Source organism: Aquarana catesbeiana, linkage group LG03 (genome assembly GCF_042186555.1).
Source record: "Aquarana catesbeiana isolate 2022-GZ linkage group LG03, ASM4218655v1, whole genome shotgun sequence".
Classification (NCBI taxonomy): Eukaryota; Metazoa; Chordata; class Amphibia; order Anura; family Ranidae; genus Aquarana; species Aquarana catesbeiana.
Window position 1 is genome coordinate 154,310,186 of NC_133326.1, and position 23,651 is coordinate 154,333,836.

A 23,651-nucleotide genomic window follows, 5' to 3' on the forward strand; every position below is an offset into this window, starting at 1 on the left:
ATGAGGCCTACATAGGGAGAAGATGATGAGGGGTTAGCCGAAACCTATAATAAAAGTGTTTTTTGTCTTGTGACTTCATCTTTTCCAGATATAATGAATCCCCTATTTAAGGATCCAGAGTTCCTTACATCTTTTATTTCCAAATATCGAGAGATGAGGAATTTGTGGGAGGTGAAACACCCTCAGTATTATGCTAAGCATGTGAGGAAGTCAACGCTGGAGAGACTTCTGGCCTTTGTCCAGGCGACCATCCCGGAAGCAACAATGGAGACATTGCTCAAGAAAATTGGGGGCTTGAGGAACATGTATAAGAGGGAGCATAAGAAGATCCAGGAATCAAGGAGATCAGGAGCATCAGCAGATGATGTTTATGTACCCAGGCTGTGGTACTACAATCAACTCCGTTTTCTGGATGACCAGAATGAAGCCAGGCCATCACTTTCAACCCTTCCCTCCACCCTTCCCTCCACCCTTCCCTCCACCCCAGCAGAGGCTGATGAGGAGCAAGCTGGGTCTTCCATCCTGGATGAACCAGATATGACCATCTGGAGTCAGGTAAATTATTTTAACAAATATTTACTGTACTAATATTAATGATGTTAACTGGATGTTATAATTGTCTAAAATAATTTGGCACTCAAAATTGGGTATACATATCAATTGACAGTAGTGGCTAAATATGTTTGGCACCTGCTTGAAATAATTATGGTGTCTGATTAGACTCTTTTATTAAAGAGAAGTATTCACATTGAATTTGCTATTCATGAGAAGCAAACTGTGTGTCATTGATGAACCCAAAAAAATATACTCAAACTATTGTCCTTTTTTTATACACAGGATGAGTCCATCCAGGAGGAATGGGGGGAAAGTGGCAGGCAGGAGGAGACCAGGCCCATGGACAGCCTGGAGGAGGCCGGATTCACCATCATCCTGGAGGAGGCTGGGCCCAGTGTCAGGCAGGAGGTGGCTGCTCCCAGTGAGGTGGCTGCTCCCAGTGAGGTGGCTGGGCCAAGTGAGGTGGCTGGGCCAAGTGAGGTGGCTGGGCCCAGTAGGAGCCTGACCGAATCCCAAGTGCCTCCCCTCCACCTTCCCAAAAAAAGGGCCAGGAAGGGGATGGTCACACAGGACGCATCCCTGCGCCTCATGCAAGAGGCCACCCGTTTTTTAAGGAGCCCCCCTGAAGCGGAAGAATCCTATGGCTGCTACTTAGCCAGCAGGCTTCTTCAGATGAATAGGGAGCAGCGCCTCATTTGTGAGCGCCTATTTGGGGAAACAATCCATAAGGGGCTGCAGGGCACGCTAACACAAAACACCCAACTACATGAGGCAGCCCCCCCTCCTCCTCCTCCTCCTCCTCCTCCTCCTCCTGCCACAACTGAAACACCAGAGCCACAGCCTCAAAAGAAGGCTACAGGGAAGGCTGCAGGGCAGCGTGGAGGAAAGGCTGCAGGGAAGAGAAGAAAATGATGACCTGGGTTCAGTCTGGTCTGACAGAAGACGCAGGCTGTTGTAGGACCACAGTCTGGGGACATCTAGATCATCTGCTGGTGCTGTTGATCTCTGGGATTCTTGGACCAGATTGTGCTCCCTCTTATATGGACTCCTCAAGATCCCAATTTTCTGGTACACCGACTTTTTCCAGCGTTGACTTCCTCTTTATTTTATTTTGACCATGAATAAATGGATATTTTTTGAGTTTAGCAAAAGACTTTATGTGTTTTCTTTGAAATCATTGATTTTACACACAATGTTAAATTAACAAGGGACAACAATCTCATTGAGTTTGAAAAAAAACACACCAAAAATACATTACTAATGTTAATAATGTTCAAGTGGTAAGTCTTGAAAATCCAAAAAATTACGTAACCAAAAACGGTGCTTTGGGTTAACTTTATCTAAAAACTAAAAAATAAACACTATAAAAAAAAAAAAAAAAAATAATGGGTTCTTTGTGTTAACTTTACAAACCTAAAAAAAAAAAAAAAAAAAAAAAAAAAAAAAATAAAAAGGGGAAAAAGTATTATTAGTATGGAAACATTGTTTTAAAAAGGCATACTATATCATTCATGAGATCAAAGAGAAAAAGAATCCAGAAATCAGTTTGGGAGAACTCTGATTATGAACAGCAAAACACCTTCGTTCTTTAGAGCCTTCGTAAAGAAGAAATAAAATGCGCTGCATTGAACGATCACAGATTTTGCAGCGTGATGAATGTGCTACCTACAATACGAACACTAGTTTTACTAGACCGAGTGCTTCCGTTTAGTTTTTGCTTATGAGCATGCGTCGTTTTTTTGTCCGTCGGACTAGCATACAGACGAGCGGACTTCGGGGTCCGTCGTACTTACGACGTAAAGATTTGAAGCATGCTTCAAATCTAAAGTCCGTCGGATTTGAGGCTAAAAAAGTCCGTTGAAAGTCCGGAGAAGCCCACACACGATCGGATTACCAGCCACCTTTAGTCCGTCAGCGTCCGTTGGACTTTTGTAGATGAAAAGTCCGACCGTGTGTACGCGGCATTAGAGTCTGCAAAAGACTTGAGACTGGGGTGGAGGTTCACCTTTCAGCACGACAACAACCCTAAACATACAGTCAGAGCTACAATAAAATGATTTAGATCAAAACATATTCATGTGTTAGAATGGCCCAGCCAAAGTCCAGACCTAAGTCCAATTAGGAATCTGTGGCAAGACTTTAAAATTGTTGTTCACAGCTGCTCTCCATCCAATCTGACAGAGCTTGAGCTGTTTTGCAAAGAAGAATGGGCAAAAACTTCAATCTCTAGATGCACTCTCTAGATGTAAAGCTAGTAGGGACATCCCCAAAAAGACCGTAAAAGCTGTAATTGCGGCAAAAGGTGGTTTTACAAAGTATTGACTCAGGGGGGCAAAATACAAATGCAAGCCACACTTGTCAGATATTTATTTGTAATATATTTTTAAAACCATTTATCATTTTCCTTCCATTTCACAATTATGTGCCACTTTGTGTTGATCTATCACATAAAATCCCAATAAAATACATTTACGTTTTTGATTGTAACATGACAAAATGTGGAAAATTTCAAGGGGTATGAATACTTTTTCAAGGCACTGTATGTAACATAAATATACAAATAGAAACAATTGTTTGGGAATAGGGATAGTTTGTACTCTGATATAATTCCATATATTGGATGTTAAGGTCTTCAAATACAACATTTCAAGCAGAGAGGGGAATCAATTTGCAGATTTCAGATGTCAAAAATCCCACATACTGGGTGGCCAATTGGAGTACCACAGAAAATGAGTGCAATTTCCCACTCCAGTGCTAAATATAATATTGCTACAAGATACTGCTTTAAATCCAAACTATTCGTATCGAGTGGTTAGTGAATCTGAACAATTATTTTCACAGACTGGTCTATTGTTTTTTGGGCTTTAAAGAAATAGTTGCAGTGGGGCACGAGTAGCACAGAAAAAGAGGTAAGTGTAATTTCCCGCTTCGGTACTAAATATAATATTGCTAAAGCACAGGATATAACTTTGCCTTGTTATGGGCCGTACACACAATAGGATTTTCCAACAACAAATGTTGGATGTGAGCTTGTTGTCCTAAAGTCCGACCGTGTGTATGCTCCATAGAACATTTGTTGTCGGAATTTCCGCCAACATGTGTGTATGCTCCATAGAACATTTGTTGTCAGAATTTCCACCAGCAAATGTTTGAGAGCAGGTTCTCAAATTTTCCGACAGAAATTCCGAGCATGTGTACACAATTCCGACGCACAAAAGTCCACGCATGCTTGGAATCAAGCAGAAGAGCTGCACTGGCTATTGAACCTAATTTTTCTAGGCTCGTCGTACGTGTTGTAAGTCACCGCGTTCTTGACGTTCGGAATTTTCGACAACATTTGTGTGACCGTATGTATGCAAGACAAGTTTGAGCCAACATCCTTCGGAAAAAAATCCACGGTTTTGTTGTCGTAAAATCCTATCGTGTGTACATAGCATAAGAGGACCAAACTTCACATATAGAGTGGTTGGTGAATCTGAACAATAATTTCCACAAACTCGACTATCGTTTATGAACAAGTGAAAAAATAATATCCGCACTTAGTAAAAATTAAACAAGAACAGCAGATGAACACTATATCCCAGATATTGGGCACTAAGTCAAAATGTGAAAACATAAAGTGCAGTGCTAAAAATACATGTCAAAATAATGCAAATGTGAATATAGCATATAATGACTATAAAGTGCAGATGTGCAAAAGTAGCTATGACTACTATACAATAATGATTTCATATGTGATCAACACAATACATAGATACACACGTTATATTATAAAGTGCAGTAACATATAAAGTGCCAAATAATAAATCATTCAGCAGTGCGAATGTGAAAAAATTAATTAATGGCTGGAATTTAATGAAAAACATCCCACGTGAGATATGAAGCATGGATCAAATTCTTGACCACGTGATACCGTCACCACAGTGAGCTAAAAGACTTACCAGAAAGCCAGCGACCACCCTTATTTAGGGGGGTAACAAAGTGCTTGTTGGATCAAGGATCCCATGAAAGGATGTCCAGATGTCTTGAGCGTCTTTTTCACATTTGCACTGTTGAATGAATTATTATTTATATGTTACTGCACTTTATAATATAACGTGTGCATCTATGTATTGTGTTGGTCACATATGAAATCATTATTGTATAGTAGTCATAGCTACTTTTGCACATCTGCACTTTATAGTTATTATATGCTATAGTCACATTTGCATTATTTTGAATTGTATTTTTAGCGCTGCACTTTATATTTTCACAATATCTATTTATAAACCACATAGTTGTTACCTGAACATCTTCTATCATTATGGAATACTCAATATTGTTGGATTCTAAAAAAACTTTAACATTTTGTAAAACAGGGAAAGGAACTCTCATGTCTACAGGAAGTTTAGGTCTTGTAGGGCTGCGCCAAAAATCAATCTGAAATACAAATAATTTATATGATTAGTCAACAATAAAGGAAGAATTTACATAATAACTTAAATTTTAAAAAAGGTTTATTCTATACCAGCATAAAAGATACTTAGTTAGGATAATATTGATGTATAGACTGCAATTATATGATTTTACATACACAAGAAGCAAATACCGGCTAAATATGCCCAATGTTGTAGGGAGTTAAAGAACAGACTGATAAAAACACCATATTTCGATGTAAAAAAATATGTGCACCTTTTCAGCAAAATGTACTGTTTAGTTGTACCTCCAGGGACTGGCCAATGACAAGGAAGCAGAGGCACATCAGATGCTACAGTAGGAAAGGTGCACCTGGTTTGTGGACCCATTTCTTATACAGATTACAGAGAGAACCTCTCACACAGAATAACCTGCAGTTCCCAGCTGTCAGTATGACAACCTATCCTGCTCTGTATATTAGGAGTGTTGACAGCAGCTAATGTATGAATGAAATCTTCAAACAGTTATTACAGGCTTCATTCATGACTACAATGTGACATAATATCAGTTTCAGCAAACTTATTTGCTAAAATATTTTTTATACTTTTTCCTCCCCTTTTATTCTTTTTTTTGACAATTTTTTAATGTAATGTTTTATTTTTTTTTTTTTTTTGCATTTTTTAGAGTATAGGGTGAAATGTGATTGGTCAACATTGGGAATTACAATGTAGTCACATTTTTGTTTCCTCACTCAAAAAATAGCTGTTGTGGAATCATTTGCATCTACATTAAATTAAATTGTATTTGAAAACATAAGAAAAAAAGCAACAACTGCTTATCACAACAGGAGGCTTATTGTCATAGGGGATGTGTTAACATTGAAAAGTGCAATAGAAATGTCAGCTAGAAAGTGAATGGTACAAATATCACACTGGCCCTTAGAGATGGAAGTACAGAAAAATATCCTTGTTTTCAAGATGGAAAATCTTGCTTCGCCCAACACTTCACTCTGTTGAGTGTTAGCTCAGGTCAATAAGAAGTCGTTTGTCAATAAATTGACTTCAACAAAAAGAAATCTGATTGATTGCTGTGCATTACTAATCTTTAGTTGCAGTTTAAATATTAGGCTCCATTCACACTAGCGCGTTTTTTGATGCATTTTGCATTTTGCAGAAATGCACGGGAATTTTTTAACATGGGTTCCTATGGAACATGTTCACATCAATGCCTTTTTGTTTCTCTGCATTTTTGGAAAGGGTCAGGGACTTTTTTTCATGCAAAATGCAGCGTTTTGCATGTAATAGAAGTCAATGGACAAGCATCAAAAACGCAAGTGCACCGTTTTTGCAGCGTTTTTGATGCGTTTTTGCCGTTTTTTTTTTTTTTTTATTTTTTTTTTAGACTGTAAAAAAAAAAACTAAAAAAAAAAAAAAAAAACGCAAAACGCAAATCGCTGCAAAAACGCTGCAAAAACGCCGCAAAAACGCTGCTCAAAAATGTGGCAAGCATGAAAAAAAAACCTCCAAAAACGCCCAAAAGCAACATGCATAGGTGTGAATTGAGCCTTAGTGTCAAGAAGGTGTAGGAATTGGTACTGGTACCTGTAAATGATTCAAAGCTTCCAGCTGTCTCAATATGTAAAGCTGAGTATCATCTTTGGCTTCAACACGTAGAACTTGATCTCTATAATATATTGTTTTTATTTTGTTATGCTCACAAACACACACATGCACAATATGGAGATATATATATATCTATATATATAGATCTATATATAGATCTATATATATAGATATAGGAGAGAGGGAAAAGGTATGCAGATTCCAAAAGAGTCTACTATTTAGAAATACTATGCATATAGCAGACTGCATGCATTATCAACGACACAAAAATAAAATAAAGTATGATATACTACGTTAGGCATATACACATGTGCAATAAGAAACATTTAAACCCGTTAATCAATTATTTGCAATTAGCAACAAAACCATTCTGAACTTACAAAAAGTAGATCTTGTTTTTTTTTTCTTTTATTAATGAAGATTGATATGCAATATTAGCAACTGCATGAATGTAAAAGTCATAAGGGCTACATATGTGCCAGATGCATCTACAGCAAGTTTTTTCTTTTGTTATTAATACATTTTGATAAGTATACGCTCTTCTCAGTGACATGGTAGTTAAATTTGCCTCTAGGCCAATGAAATGAGTAAATGACTTACCCAACAAAAAGCTCTTGGCTGTACACAGCCACTAGAAGGATGGAGATGACTAGCAAAGTATTCATATCTGCTACTGTTTGTTGAAAAATGCACCAGCAGAAATGCTGTTTATTTATAAGGCTTTATTTGAATTATCAAGGTCTTTTTATATCAGCAGTCATTACTCATTTCAACACTTATGACTTACCTAGTAGATAATGCTTAAATGAGTTTTAAGGAGTTAAGCTGCCAAATAATTTGAGGACACTGCTTTCTCAGTGAAACTGATTTTGGATGTGTTTCATTTTTTAAGTAACAGCAAACACCTTAGTTAATAACTCACATGATGAAAGTCAATGTGCTAGGTTATTGTTTTCCCCAAGAAAGCTGGTGCTCGGTTTGTTTCTTCACCTCTTCCAATGTTAGCTGCAGGGCAATGCCAGTGCCAGGCACCTGGGGCATGTGCCCTGCATCTGCTGGTGAATACACTGATTGCTAACACCTGTTAGACCTGCACAGAGCTGAGGATTCATTTCAGAGCTCTTTCCTTGGCTCTGATAGGCAGTAGGGTAGGGACAGAAGCTGGCAGCGGTATAGAAAAATAAAACATGGGTGGTCGCAGCATATGGACCTGGGGCACTCACCAGCAGATGCAATGCAATGCTAAGGAGCTGAAGCGGAAGGTCATTTAGTCACGGGGGGGGGGGGGGTGTAGGTTGTACAAAAAGAGAAGGGGAGTTTTTGCTTGGGTGGAATTGCTGACTATTAATCTCTGCACTCTGTGCATTACTTACTGGTCACCATTGCACTTAGTGTGGTACGCACTTCTGACCCCTGCATTTTGCACATTATGCACACCTGTCCTCTGCAGTCTGTGCGGCATGCACTCCTGACCCTGAACTTTGTGCATGAAGCATTCTTGACCAAGAGCAGAGTAGGCTCAGGTTTGATTTAACCTTAGTCTTTTAAGCCCCTTCCACTCTTAATGAGGTTTGGTCAAACTGACCATTCACCCCAAAGCGCACCATACCATTGCTCTCCTCCAGGTGCCAAGGACTGCTGCAGACCTTTTACAATCCTAGCAATGCCTCTGATTAGATATGTGCAGATTCCTCTAGCTGGACCAGGAAAGATTTGTAGAGACCAGATCCCCTGCTGGGTTCAATCTACTTTCTGAAATGAACTGGAAAAAGGGTGTTTTGAAAGTAAAATCTTTATTAGATAAACAATGACATAAAGCTCCCATAATACTGTGCATCCTATCAATCATTTAGGAAAGGACTCCCTACTGCTTTGCTGACACATTGACCAGAGGAATGCGGAAGTGTATGTCCACTTTGCATTGTTAGCTTTGACTCTGAATTCTCAATTATGTGCACAGGAAATAAAAAGGTAGGCTTTTGCAAATGATTGCAAGATTGAAGTGAACCCATATTTGCTAAGTGGGCAGTCTGTACTCCATTAGTGAATCAACCGCATACTGTCATACTTAGCAAGTCAGATCGTATTTGCCATACCTGTGTAAAGACATGAGTGAAAGCTCACAGCTGTTGTGATCATTTTAGGACAGAGATAAAGCTGTACTCCGTGTATTCCTTTCTCTGAACTTGTGTTATTAGCTTGTTTGCTTTCTATTAGGATACTGCCAGGAAACAAACATCACATCAGGAAAGAAAAATTAACTATTAAAGGTAATTGGCTGTAAAAGCATTGATGCTATGGTATAAGCTCATGCATTTGCAGTTATTTTTAGCAAACTGTAACCAGTCCTTGGGATTTTAGAATATACATAAAAACACTACATTCAAGCTTCAAGTCTCCAAATAAGAATTGATTAGCACTGTATTTAATAATGTACAGTCAATAACATGCACACTACTGCTAATCCAAATTTATATCCCTCACTAATGGGTCTAACTTTTAGCCAAAATTCACACATTTAACTAATTGTTTTAACTAGACAAATTTGTGAATCCTAGGTGAATGTTGTGTGAATCTTGTGTAAAACAATTATAAATAGCCCCCTAAGCATCCTTAATATTCTAAACCTATTACATATACATCCAATAACCATCTATTATAGTGTACACGGTATCTAAATCTATGGGCATCTGCCCACCCTTATTCTTCATAACTTTTGTTAAAATCATGATGTCTCATTGTAGTGTTTGGTTAGCAAAGGATTATATCAGCAGCAGTGCACCATTGTTAGAACTATATAAGCTTAGTGCTGGGAAGGGCTAACTTGAAATGCCCCCACTCGGGCCTGGTTATTGCTTCCTCCAGTGCTGCATAGTTGGAGGAAGGTGAGAAGCATGGAGATGGCATGTTCTCTAAAAAAAAGAGTAAAGCCTAGTACACACCACTAGCTGACAGCTCAAGTCTAATGTTAGTACAACAATCTTCCCTGCTGAGCTATTGTGTTCTGACAGGGGGAAGGCCCCCCGCCAGACACTCTGGTCAGCGCTCTCAGCCATTGGCTGTGAGCGCTGATCGAGAGATGGTTGGCAGACCTTTTTGGTCATGATCCTTCGACAGAAGCCAGCCAAATCGGTGCCATACACATGGGCTGAATGTCGGCCGGTTTCTATTGAACCGGCCGATGCCGGCCGACATTCGGCCCATGTGTACTAGGCATAAAGAAGGTTAATCAGTGAACCTGAAACTTTGCCCTGACTGGCTAACAGGTCAATTCCTCATGCTACTGGAATAATCCTAGCTGAACTTCTGTGTTATTAACAAATTAATCATTCAAAGCATTAGCTTTTGACTTTGGACATTTTTTCAGGGATTGCTAGATCTCACATTGCATAAGCAAAAACAAAAGAAACATGTAAAAATTACACAAAACATCCAGCGCTCCTCTGTACAATGTAATGACAACTAGCCCATGGATAAACACATTGAGAGTCTGTGGTACAACATCAATTGTAGCAATACTAGATGAATGGAAGATGTATGGATGAATGGTGGATAGATGATGGTTGGATGAAGATTGGATGAGTGAATGGAATGTGGTTCATCTCTGCAGCTCTCATAAGATCTGGGCAGGATCCAGTGGCGGCCGGTCATAATTTTTTTTGGGGGGTGGCAAACAGTACCACCCCCCCCGGCCGGTCAGTCGGGTGGGTCTGGTGCACTTACTCCATCTATGGTGGGCAGCGGCGACGGCTTTCCTTTCCCCTGCTCTCCACAGGCATCGCGGCGGCTTCTGTTTCCTCCCTTCTCCTTGGAGGCCAATTGGGACTCTTCTCTTTTCAGCCAATCGGAAAACGGGTCTCAGACCTGCTTCTGATTGGCCAGACTGAGGATCAGTGTTTCAATAGCGAATATTAATTTGCTATTGTAACACCTGGGTGGGCTCCTGGAGCAATACTCTGTGCCACGAGCCCACTCTATTTTGAAGCCCATTAGAGCCTCTGGCTCTAATCAGGTGCTTCAAAAAAACACCCCCCGCCGCTGTAATTCATGCACCAGCATTCTGAAATGGGAAAGATGCATGAATAGGGGGTGGCGGTGTTCTTTCAAAATAGCGGCTGTGGATAGCGCATGGGGGGGCGGCCGTGGATAGAGGGGGTGGTGCTCGGGAAGCCACTGGCAGGATCACCTCATAAAGTAGGTAACAGCAAAAAGCAGGGCTCTGAAGTTAATACCAAGCAAAAAACACCTTTATTGAAAGCAGCACACTTACATGCCAAAAATCTTCAATCCACCAGTGGATAGTAAAACAGCAGGTTGAGACACCAGAGCCAATCAGCTGAAGATACACAGAGGCAACAGATGGCTCCAAAGCTTCAGCAGGTAGTATGGAGAGAAAGAGCCGGCGGCATCTTCAGTTGCACTGTGAAGATGACAGCTGTCAGAATCCTATGGTGATGTCAGAAGGGGGTGAGCACAATGTGTTTCAAGGGACACGGTCCTCTTTTTCAAATGCCGGCATTAGAATGATGGATTGGTGATTTTTGACATGTAAGTTAGTTTGATATTTTTAGCTTATTTTAAACATGTAAAAAAACATAACAAATAAAAGAAGTAATCCCTCAGTAGTAGACAATCACAAAAGAACTAGTTACAAGAGAAGACAAAAAAATACCTATAAAAAATTATTTGGTCAACCATGGCAAAGTCTGTTCTGAGTGGAACCTGTCCTGTTAAACCGCTGTATGGTCTTGGCCACCGTGCTGCAGCTCAGTTTCAGGGTATTTGCAATCTTTTTATAGCCTAGGCCATCTTTATGTAGAGCATCAATTCTTATTTTCAGATCCTCAGAGAATTCTTCTTCATGAGGTGCCATGTTGAACTTCCAGTGACCAGTATGAGAGAGTGAGAGAGATAACACCAAATTTAACACACCTGCTCCCCATTCACACCTGAGACCTTGTAACACTAGCAAGTCACATGACACCGGGGAGGGAAAATGGCTAATTGGGCCCAATTTTGTTGCCAGTGGTTTAGACATTAATGGCTGTATGTTGAGTTATTTTGAGGTGACAGCAAATTTACACTGTTATAAAAGCTGTACACTCACTACATAACATTGTAGTAAAGTGCCATTTCTTCAGTGTTGTAACATGAAAATATATAATAAAATATGTACAAAAATGTGAGGGGTGTACTCACTTTTGTGAGATACTGTATGTGCAAGATTGCTGAACTGCTGCAGCACTGATACCGTGAACTCCAACCACTAAAACAATAATATATAAAATGAAAAAATGGTTCGCTGTCCAACAGACACAGACCTTAAATCAACAGAAAACCTAAAAGGTTTCCAGAAACACAAGTAAAAGTGTCATATATATACATTTTCAGTGAAATAACAATGCTACACATAAGATCCTAAATACTCTTCCAAAGAAAACACGTATAGTAGTGAAATAAAAAAAAAACTGAAATTAAATACATTTTTTAGGTGTACGTTTATCAAACAGAGATCATTTATCTCATTTCAGCCTTCATCGGTTCTCAGTGAAAAATCTTCTCCTCTGGCACACTATTTATGAAGCGGAGAACATTTGTTCTCAGAAGGAGATGAGAGGAGAAGTTTTTCCTCTGAGAATACCTGAGATCTTTGTAGAAGGATGAGGACTGCCTGTGATCTCCTGATACACCTCTGTGATTACAGAGCAGCTGAGTTTTAAAAGTGAAACCAAAGTTAAAAAGACCATGTAATTACATGAAAATAATAAGCACTGGCGCTTTTTTAAATATACATTCTGGCCCTTTAGCGCACATTTTGGAACAGGTTATTTTAACACGCATTTTGGTGTGGGTTGTAATGCACATTTTGGCGCTTCTTTTAGCATGTAGTTTGACACTTTTTTAATGTGCATTTTGATTTGCTTTTCATGCGTATTTTGGCAAACAGCACATTTGCTAGCCACTTTTGGGGTATCATTAACAATTAATGGCACCACAAGCATATTATGCATTTTGCATGGGTTTCCGGGATGCACACAAAAACGCAGGTAAAAAAATTAGCCAAAATATACGTTAAAAAAGCATCAAAATGCACATAAAAATGTGCTAAAATGAGTATTAAAAAACACGCCAAAATGTGTGTTGAAAAAAAGCAGTAAAAAGTGCATCAAAAACTGTACCAAAATGCGCACAAAAAAGGGCCAAAAAGCCAAAATGAAAATTTTTTGGGCATGGGGCATTGTGCATTTTTTCATGCGCATTTTGGCATGTTGGTAGTGTATTTGTTAAATGTGTGGCAAAATGTATGTCTGCTAACTGCATTTGGGGTGCCATTAGCAATGAATGGCACCAAAATACGCATTGCAGATTTTGACATAATTTTACAGCAATTTGGAATCATGGCAAGAATTGAGTAATTCTGCCAACAATTCTGCATTGCTCAGATGTGAATGGGTCCTAAAAGAAAATACATTATAACTATACAGTGTGTGTTTGTACTATGTGGATATATATATTTATATATTGCAAATATATATATATATATATATATATATATATATATATATATATATATATATATATATATATATATTATATAAAAAACACATATATACACACATAAACATATATAGTTATTATTTATATTAGACATGTTCACTGACAAAAAAAATTGCTCGTTTTTATTTTTTAGCTTTTTCGGAAATTCTGAAATTTGAAAAATTTCTAAAATTCGGAAATTCGGAAATTTGAAAATTTTCGTATTTCTGAATTTCCGAATTTCGAATTTTCAGATTTTGGAATTTCCGAATTTTTGGATTTCCGAATTTTCAGATTTCCGAATTTCAAATTTTTGGATTTTGGAATTTCCGAATTTTTGGATTTCAGAATTTCTGAATTTAGAATTTTTGGATTTCCAAATTTCGAATTTCGAATTTCTGAAATTTTAGAATTTAAAACTTTTGAATTATGAATTTTCAATTTCTGAATTTCCGAATTTTCAAATTCCGAATTTCCAAATTTTCGGAATTTGGAAATTCAAAAATCTGAAAATTCGAAAATCTGAAAAAAAGAAAGAAAATCAGTTAAATTCTAAATAATAACTAATTAAATTATAGGTATTGGAATTTCCTTTCAAATTTGGCTCTTTGTGATCGTAACAAATACAAATGTATCTGAAGTTACGAATTATCCGAAATAACGAATGCTGCATCTAAACAAATGGAATGGAACAAATGAATAATAAATAATAATAATAAAAAGGTTTTATTACTATTATTGTTATTTATTATTATTAGATGGTTACGTTCCATTCCTTTAGATACAGCATTCGTTATTTCAGATAATTCGCAAATTCGGATAAATTCGCACTCGTTACATTCACTAACAGCCAAATTTTAAAAGGATTTTCGGATTTCCATTCTTTTGAATTTTTAGATTTTAATTCTTATGTTCTGATTTTCAAATTTTACAAATTTCCGATTTTTCAAATTTCCGAAATTCCGAATTTCCTCATTTCCTCATTTCTAATTTCCAAAGTTCCGAAATTTCTCATTTCTGAATTCGAATTTTCAAATTTCCGAAATTTTCGAATTTCTGAAATTTACAATTTCAACAATTTCCGAATTCCGAATTTCCAAATTTCCTAAATTCCGAATTTCAGAATTCCGAATTCCTAATTTCCGTAATTCCGAATTTCCGAAATTTCGAAATTCGGAAATGCTCTGAAAGGTTACAAGAAGAGCCATTATACTGCTGATTAGGGATGAGCTTCGCGTTCAAGTCGAAACCCATGTTCGACTCGAACATCGGCTGTTCGGTCGTTCGCCGAATTTCGAACGTTAGGGGCCGTTGGCGTAAAATTCGTATGGCGCGTCATGGCCCATAATTCACTGCGGCATCGCAGTGCATTGCTGGCTGATGATTGGCCAAGCATGCACTATGACCCGCATGCTTGGCCAATCACAGCGCCGTCGGTAGAGAGAGCTGTAATTGGCCAAAGCCAGGGTGGCTTTGGCCAATTATGGCTCAGGGGGTTTAGAACACGCCCCACACTATATAAGGCCGCCTGCACGGCGGCCCTGTGTAGTGTGTTCCGGCGTGCTGAGAGATAGAGAGAGAGAGACAGTGTCATTTAATTTGAGTTAGCTAGATTAGGCAGGACAGTCAGTGAGTTAGCTGCACTTACAGTGTATTGTGTATATATATACATCCCAGGTGTTGTATATATATATATATATATACACTGTATTCAGTTTAGCTAGATCCGTTCCTGTTATCTTCCTACTGACAGGCAGGCTTGTCTTGTTACAGTATTTACAGCTACCTGAAGAAAATTGCTGGTGTTCTTTTGATCCTATTAGTACCACAGTCAGGCAGCTAGACTATTTACAGTTAGTGTAGTGCGTCCTGCTCACAGTGTTCAGCTAAAACTACAAGTTATTGTAGTGAGACCTCTGCACAGTGTTCAGCTAAAGCTACAAGTTAGTGTAGTGTGTCCTGCTCATAGTGTTCAGCTAAAATTACAAGTTAGTATAGTGAGACCTCTGCACAATGTTCATCTAAAGCTACAAGTTAGTGTAGTGCGTCCTGCTCACAGTGTTCAGCTAAAACTACAAGTTAGTGTAGTGAGACCTCTGCACAGTGTTCAGCTAAAGCTACAAGTTAGTGTAGTGCGTCCTGCTCACACTGTTCAGCTAAAACTACAAGTTAGTATAGTGAGACCTCTGCACAGTGTTCATCTAAAGCTACAAGTTAGTGTAGTGCGTCCTGCTCACAGTGTTCAGCTAAAACTACAAGTTAGTGTAGTGAGACCTCTGCACAGTGTTCAGCTAAAGCTACAAGTTAGTGTAGTGCGTCCTGCTCGCAGTGTTCAGCTAAAACTACAAGTTAGTATAGTGAGACCTCTGCACAGTGTTTATCTAAAGCTACAAGTTAGTGTAGTGCGTCCTGCTCACAGTGTTCAGCTAAAACTACAAGTTAGTGTAGTGAGACCTCTGCACAGTGTTCATCTAAAGCTACAAGTTAGTGTAGTGCGTCCTGCTCAGTGTTCAGCTAAAACTACAAGTTAGTGTAGTGAGACCTCTGCACAGTGTTCATCTAAAGCTACAAGTTAGTGTAGTGCGTCCTGCATACAGTGTTCAGCTAAAACTATAAGTTAGTGTAGTGAGACCTCTGCACAGTGTTCAGCTAGAGGCTACAAGTTAGTGTAGTGCATCCTGCTCACAGTGTTCAGCTAAAACTACAAGTTAGTGGAGTGAGACCTCTGCACAGTGTTCATCTAAAGCTACAAGTTAGTGTAGTGCGTCCTGCTCACAGTGTTCAGCTAAAACTACAAGTTAGTGCAGTGAGACCTCTGCACAGTGTTCAGCTAAACCTACAAATTATTTTTTTGCGAGCTCTGCATAGTGTTCAGCTAAAGCTACCTGTAGAAGGTTGGTGGTGTTTTCCTGATCCTATCACTACCGCAGGCAGCTAAATGAGCTACAAGTTAGTTTTTTGCGAGTTGGTGGTATTCTCATACTACAGGCAGGCAGTTGATTTTGCTAGCTGCAGTATCAGTACATATATATATATATATATATATATATATATATATATCCCAGCTTAGTGCAGCTACAGACCATTAGTATGTCTGGAAGGCCAACAAGGAGAGGCAGACAGTCACAAGCCAATAAAAGAGGGCAAGCAGGCTCTGTGTCTAGTGCTGGTCGTGGAGACGGTGCATCCTCATCAGCACGTGGCCGTGGGACACACTTGGCCTTTTTTTCGGCAGCTGGCCGTGTTGAGCCGCAACATGTGGAAGACTTGGTCGAGTGGATGACCAAGCCGTCCTCATCCTTCTCATCCTCTCTCACCCATGCTCAGGGTACTTTGTCTGGCAAAGCAGCGGCCTTTTCACTCGGCTCAATGACATCAGTGATTCCTTCCCTAGCCCCACCATGTCCTCCTGAGGAGTCCCTCGAACTGTTTGACCACAGTGTTGGGTACATGCTCCAGGAGGATGCCCAGCGTTTGGAAGGCTCTGATGATGATACTGAGCTAGATGAAGGCAGTAACATGAGCACGGACAGAGGGGGTGCCCAAGAAGGACAGCAATCTGGCAGTCATGCTCCCCCTGCTGCAGCATACTGCCAGGTTTGCTCCAGTGATGAGGAGGGAGGGGATGATGAGGTCACTGACTCAACGTGGGTGCCTGATAGGAGAGAGGAGGAGGAGGCGGCACATCACCAACGAGGCAGGATGCACTCCAGGGGCCAGCCTAAGGGCAGCACACTGACTGCATCACACCCCTAAGCTCCACATGTGCAGGGCACTGCAGTCTCTGCGCGTTATTCAAAAAGTTCTTTGGTGTGGGCATTTTTTGAGACGAGTGCATCAGATCGCACCGCTGCTATTTGCAACATATGTCTCAAGCGTATCTCGCATAGCCAAAACATCTCCCGCTTGGGTACCACATGCTTGACCAGACATATGTTGACCTGCCATGCAGTTCGTTGGCAAGCGTATCTAAAAGACCCACACCAAAGAACAAAGAGGACCTCTCCTTGCTCCTCATCAGCTGAGATCTCCAACCCCACTATACCTTCAGTCCTCTCTGAGACCTACACTGAGAGGAATGAAGGTGTAGAATTAGGTGTGTCACAGCCAAGTACTCGTGGGCAATCTGTACACTGACGTCAGATTGTACCAGGCAAATTTCCCTGCCCCAGCTGCTGCACCGCCGAAAGAAGTTTGCTCCCAGCCATCCACATGCCCAGCGGTTGAATGCTAGCTTGGCAAAATTGCTAGCACTTCAACTGTTGCCTTTTCAGTTGGTAGACTCTGCACCCTTCCGTGAGTTTGTGGAATGTGCGGTTCCTAAGTGGCAGGTACCCAAACGCCACTCTTTCTCACGGAAGGCGATTCCAGCTCTCTACCGGCATGTGGAAGGCAATGTCCACATGCATATTACCGCTGACTCATGGCCCAGCAGGCATGGACAGGGACGTTACCTAAGTTTCACGGCGCATTGGGTGACTCTGCTGGCAGCTGGGAAGCATGCAGGACAAGGTGCAGTAGTGTTGGAGGTTGTTCCGCCACTACGCCTCCAAAATGCCACTACTAATGATTGTGACACACCTCTCTCCTCCACCCCCTCCTCTTCTTCTTCCTCCATGGCCTCTTCCTGTGCTTCGTCCTTGGAACCAGCGGTGCTCTGTAGGCGTTCAAGGGGCTACGCATGTACGCAGGCCAAAAGATGCCATGCGGTGCTTGAGCTGGTGTGCTTGGGGGACAGGAGCCACACTAGGGCAGAGGTTTTGTTAGCTCTGCAGGGGCAGGTTCAGAGGTGGTTGATGCCACGCCAACTTAAGGCAGGAATGGTGGTTTGCGACAATGGCACCAACCTCCTCTCTGCCCTCCGACAGGGACAAATGACCCATGTGCCCTGTTTGGCTCACGTCCTTAACTTGGTGGTACAGCGGTTCTTGGGCAGGTACCCGGGCTTACAGGATGTCCTGAGGCAGGCCAGGAAAGTCTGTGTGCATTTCCGCCGGTCATATAATGCCAGTGCTCGGCTGGCGGACCTCCAAAAGGAGTTTAACCTGCCCAAGAACCGCCTAATCTGTGACATGCCCACCAGGTGGAACTCAACATTGGCCATGCTGCAGCGGCTGCACATGCAGCAGAGGGCCATCAATGAGTACCTGTGCGACTATGGCACCAGGACAGGGTCAGGGGGGCTTGTTTTTTTTCCCCACGCCAGTGGGCCATAATCAGGGATGCATGCACTGTCCTGTCACCATTTGAGGAGGCCACGAGGATGGTGAGCAGTGACAGTGCATGCATCAGTGACACTGTCCCCCTTGTCCACCTGTTGGAGCACACGCTGCGTGGAATAATGGACAGGGCACTTGAGGCAGAACAGAGGCAGGAAGAGGAGGACTTCCTTAGCTCTCAAGGCCCCCTTTATCCAGACAGTGTTCCTGCGTGCCTGCCGATCACACAGGAAGAGGAGGAGGAGGAGGATTGTGTCAGTATGGAGGTGGAGCCTGGCACTCAGCATCAGCAGCAGTCTTTAAGGGATCAGTCCCAAGAAACACATGGACTTGTACGTGGCTGGGAGGAGGTGGCTGCGGACCATGTCTTCCTTAGTGACCCAGAGGACTCCGGACCGAATGCCTCAGCAAACCTACGCTGCATGACCTCCCTGATCCTGCAAAGCCTGCGTAAGGATCCTCGTATTCGTGGTATCAAGGAGAAGGACCAATACTGGCTGGCAACCCTCCTTGATTCACGTTACAAGGGTAAGGTTGTGGACCTTATCTTGCCATCGCAGAGGGAGCAGAGGATGAAACATCTTCGGGAGGCCTTGCAGAAAGGTCTGTGCAACGCGTTCCCAGAGACTGGGAGGTTACAAACTCCTGTTTCTGGACAACGTGTTGCTGAGGGTTCGGTCAGTCAAAGAAGGAGTGGTGGAGAAGGTGGCCGTCTGACCGATGCGTTCAGACAATTTTTTGGTCCGCAGCCCCAAGGTATGATCAGTTCCAGCAACCATCGCCAGCGTCTGTTTTACATGGTGCAGGAATACCTAGGGGCAAGATCTGACTTGGACACCTTTCCCACCGAAAATCCTCTGGGTTACTGGGTCTTGAGGATGGATCACTGGCCAGAGCTTGCACAGTATGCAATTGAGCTACTGGCCTGTCCTGCATCCAGCGTTCTTTCAGAACGCACATTCAGTGCTGCTGGAGGCTTTGTAACCGATCACAGGGTGCGTCTGTCCACGGACTCGGTCGATCGACTGACCTTCATAAAAATGAATCAGTCTTGGATCACCACCAGCTACCAAGCACCTGATGCTGATGTAACCGAATAATTTTTTTTGAAATCTCAGATCCCTTCAAAGACTGCCTATGCTGATGCTGAGTGACTATCCTGAGTAATTATCCTCTTCCTCCTCAATGATCACGCTGATAGCTTGTAAGAACATTTTTGGTTCTGGGCGCCACCACCAGTGCCTAAGGCCCAATTTTTCAGCCCCTGCCTAACAGGGGCGTGTAATTACAATTTTTGATGCAATACTTTGCAGCAGGGCTCGTTCCTGCATTCCAACTAGAGCATCTGTGAGTGGTTGCAGTGTTGTGGCACCAGCACCAGTGCCTAAGGCCTAATTTTTCAGCCCCTGTTTAACAGGGGCATGTAATTACAATTTTTGATGCAATACTTTGCAGCAGGGCTCGTTCCTGCATTCCAACTAGAGCATCTGTGAGGGGTTGCAGTGTTGTGGCACCAGCACCAGTGCCTAAGGTCTAATTTTTCAGCCCCTGTTTAACAGGGGCATGTAATTACAATTTTTGATGCAATACTTTGCAGCAGGGCTTGTTCCTGCCTTCCAACTAGAGTATCTGTGAGGGGTTGCAGTGTTGTGGTACCAGCACCAGTGCCTAAGGCCCAATTTTTCAGCCCCTGTTCAACAGGGGCATGTAATTACAATTCTTGATCTAATATTTCACAGCAGGGCCCGTTTCTGTGCCCACCAAGAGCGAGTGAGGACTTACAGTGTTGTGGCACCAGCACCACCACCACCAAAGGCCCAATTTTTCAGCCCCTGTTCAACAGGGGCATGTAATTACAATTCTTGATCTAATATTTCACAGCAGGGCCCATTTCTGCGCCCACCAAGAGCGAGTGAGGACTTACAGTGTTGTGGCACCAGCACCACCACCACCAAAGGCCCAATTTTTCTGCCCCTGTTCAACAGGGGCATGTAATTACAATTCTTGATCTAATATTTCACAGCAGGGCACGTTTCTGCACCCACCAAGAGCGAGTGAGGACTTACAGTGTTATGGCACCAGCACGACCACCACCACCAAAGGCCCAATTTTTCTGCCCCTGTTCAACAGGGGCATGCAATTACAATTCTTGATCTAATATTTCACAGCAGGGCCCTGTGAGGGCTTACAGTGTTGTGGCCACAACAACACCTAAGGCCCAAATTTCTGCTGATTATATAGGGCAGGCCCCTACTTTCAAACATCCAACTTACAAACGACTCCTACTTGCAAACGGAAGGAGACAACAGGAAGTGAGATGAATCTACCCCTAGGAAGGGAAATTCTCTCCTGTAAGAGTTAATATGGGAAAAACATTTCTCCTTTCCACTGATGCTTTATCACCAATCCTTGTTTCACAAAAAAACCCAAATTTTCAAAAAACATTTGTCATTGGGACAAAAAGTGAGGTGAAATCTTCTGAAGAGGAGCACAGACAGCAAAACAAATGTCACAGGGGTGATAACCCTTCCCTATGTTTTCCAAAAAGCTTAAAAAATATTTTTTGGCTGGAGCTAAACACGTTAAAAATGTACCCGTTCAAAATTACAAACAAATTCTACTTAACAACAAACCTACAGTCCCTGTCTTGTTTGCACCGCCTGTATACTGCTGTTCAGAGTATATAGGGCCTGGTGGCCCCACACCTTTCCTTTTTTTAATGTGGGTGCGGGGTTCCCCTTAATATCCATACAAGACCCAAAGGGCCTGGTAATGGACTGGGGGGTACCCATGCTGTTGTTTCACTGATTTTCATCCGTATTGCCAGGACCCGACATTACATTAAACCCGCAAGCAGTTTTAAATGACTTTTTTTCCTTTAAAAAATGACATTTTGTGCAGGGACTGTTCTAAGCACGGGAAACACGTGCCACTTTACAGGCATACTATAGACACCCCCCAGGTACGATATTTAAAGGAATATTTCACTTTTTTTTTCTACTTTAAGCATCATTAAAATCACTGCTCCCGAAAAAACGGCCGTTTTTAAAAGTTTATTTTGCATTGATACATGTCCCCTGGGGTAGGACCCGGGTCCCCAAACCCTTTTTAGGACAATACCATGCAAATTAGCCTTTAAAATGAGCACTTTTGATTTCGAACGTTCGAGTCCCATAGACGTCAATGGTGTTCTAATGCTCGTGCGAATTTTCGGTCCGTTCGCAGGTTCTGGTGCGAACTGAACCGGGTGGTGTTCGGCCCATCCCTACTGCTGATAATAGGAGACCTATTTCAATTGAGTTATTGAGAAAGATTTGTATGACTACTTCAGAAGTATGTTTCTCAGAATTCGAATCTGAGCTATTTAAGGTAGCATTTGTTTTAGTGTTTTTTGGACCATTACGAAACTCAGAACTGCTTCCAAATAATAAATTAGCACATGCTGGTCTTTTGCTACAGCATGTGGAAGTCTTGGATGCAGGGATTAAATTGTTTATCCCATTGTCTAAGACAGATAGGATTGGTAGAGGTAAGTGGATTAATCTACATACACGTGGCGATAAAATGATATGCCCATTAGTCCTTGTAAGGAATTACATTCGCATTAAGCCTCAGGTCTATTTCTTATTCATGCCGATAGTTCTCCTATGACCCCAAGTACCAGTTTAATTTTGTTTTGAAAGGTTGCATGAAAAGGTTAGGATTACAATTGTGAGTTACGTCCCATTCTTTTCGTATCGGGGCTTTTCTTTTTTTTAATTCTTTTCGTATTAAGGCTGCAGGAATGGGACTTGACGTCTCCATCGTACAAAGGCTGGGCAGATGGGAAGCTCAGTGTTTCAAAATTTATGTGAGACCTGACCTTTCTTTTGAAATTCCAGGTGATAGAAGAATTGTTTGGATTCTAGGACACTCATTTATTTACTGAGCATTTTTAAAGAGCTGCACTGCACTAATGTTGCTACACATCTGATCTGTCCTTGGATTGTGCTAATTTTCAAGTATTCTGGAAAGGCACCCGGGGTCTCCACTGGGCTAATTTGTCTTTTCATATTTGCAGGTTGTTTGAAGTTTGGCCAACTCCTGATATTGTAATCATCCACCTTGGCACCTTGGGGGGGGGGGAATGATGTGGGTAAAGTCAACACCCTGGATCTCATGTATAAAATGAAGAGGGATTTACACAGTCTCACCATGTCGTCCCCAAATACTAGAGTAATCTTTTCAGAAATTGTTCCCAGACTTTTGTGGTTAAGCAATCCTAACTTTAAAAAAATTTGAAAAAAAAAAATCGACATAAATAAAACAATGGAAAAATGTATACAGACACCTAGATCTTGAAGGAGGATTTAGTGGCTCATATAGGTCAGATGGCGTGCACTTATCTGAGGTAGGGCTGGATATAATTAATTTAGGGTTACAGTCTAGTATTGAGTCGGCCGCAGTTGGGGTGGGGCCGGACTTGAAGATGCAAGTCTGGCGGTTTTTATGATTCATGAGATTTGTGCTCGAGTTGTTTTATGGCTGAGCAAAGTTATATTTTGCAGATTAATAAAGTTCAAGGAAATTTCTTAATAAATAATATATTTATATATATAGTTGTTATTCATCAAAAATTTTATTCAAAACCAGTTAATGTGCTGCGGCCATGATTTTGCAACTCAATGGTGTCTGTGTTATTGATTTGGTAAATTTAAGTTAGACTATAAATAAGGGAGAAAGTGCATTCTGCATTCCCATGAGATTAGCATCAAAAGGGGTTAATGAACTGAAAACAGCTACTAATTGCATAGCAAGACACACCCAATTAGATGAAATTAACTAATTGCATTCGACATGTGCTGTTATCAACAAGAAAATCGTATTTACCATAGCGCCAGTTGGATTTTATATTTATTATCGTGTTGCGTGTCCACGTGCGCCGGTTCACATGATCAATTAATGATTTTTCTGGTGCACCGATTAATGTATGAACTGGCGCAGCGCATTCGTCTTAGTAAATCACCCCCTGTGTGTGTTATTAGAGTACCATTTGGAAATAATGCTGTTTTTGTTAAGCCAAAGGTGATTTAAAGAGTCATTGTAAACATTTGATGAATATTTTTCTTTTGTTTGTTCACTTTGCTGCATTTGAATCGAAAACAATTTAACACTTTCATTTAGATCGAATTGAAAATTTATCGATTTGACAGTTTCAAATCGAAAAAAATTGGTAAATTCAAACAAGATTTGAAAATTCAGAATACGGATTCCGAATACAAATTCCGAATACGAATTGAACGAATCAACCAAATTTAACTAAACGAAATAACTAGATTAATGA

The 23,651-nt window shown here is 41.2% G+C and overlaps 1 protein-coding gene across 4 annotated transcripts in view; it reads right to left on the minus strand.

Annotated features, from left to right (window-relative positions):
- LOC141134487 (carboxypeptidase A1-like) overlaps window positions 1-8,769 on the minus strand; it is a 42,300-nt gene extending 33,531 nt beyond the window's left edge. Inside the window, exons 1-3 of one of the 4 annotated variants that reach the window (XM_073624015.1) lie at window positions 8,669-8,769; window positions 6,552-6,633; window positions 4,840-4,974 (exon numbers count right to left, since the gene is read on the minus strand). In XM_073624015.1, coding sequence (XP_073480116.1) covers window positions 4,840-4,974; window positions 6,552-6,633; window positions 8,669-8,682 — 231 coding nt within the window. In that variant the 5' untranslated portion in view covers window positions 8,683-8,769. Of the gene's footprint in view, window positions 1-4,839; window positions 4,975-6,551; window positions 6,634-7,172; window positions 7,280-7,945; window positions 8,115-8,181; window positions 8,327-8,668 lie in introns of those variants that run through there. The other 3 variants (XM_073624016.1, XM_073624013.1, XM_073624014.1) reach the window with 3 other exon arrangements.
- Between the last annotated feature and the right edge of the window lie 14,882 nt (window positions 8,770-23,651).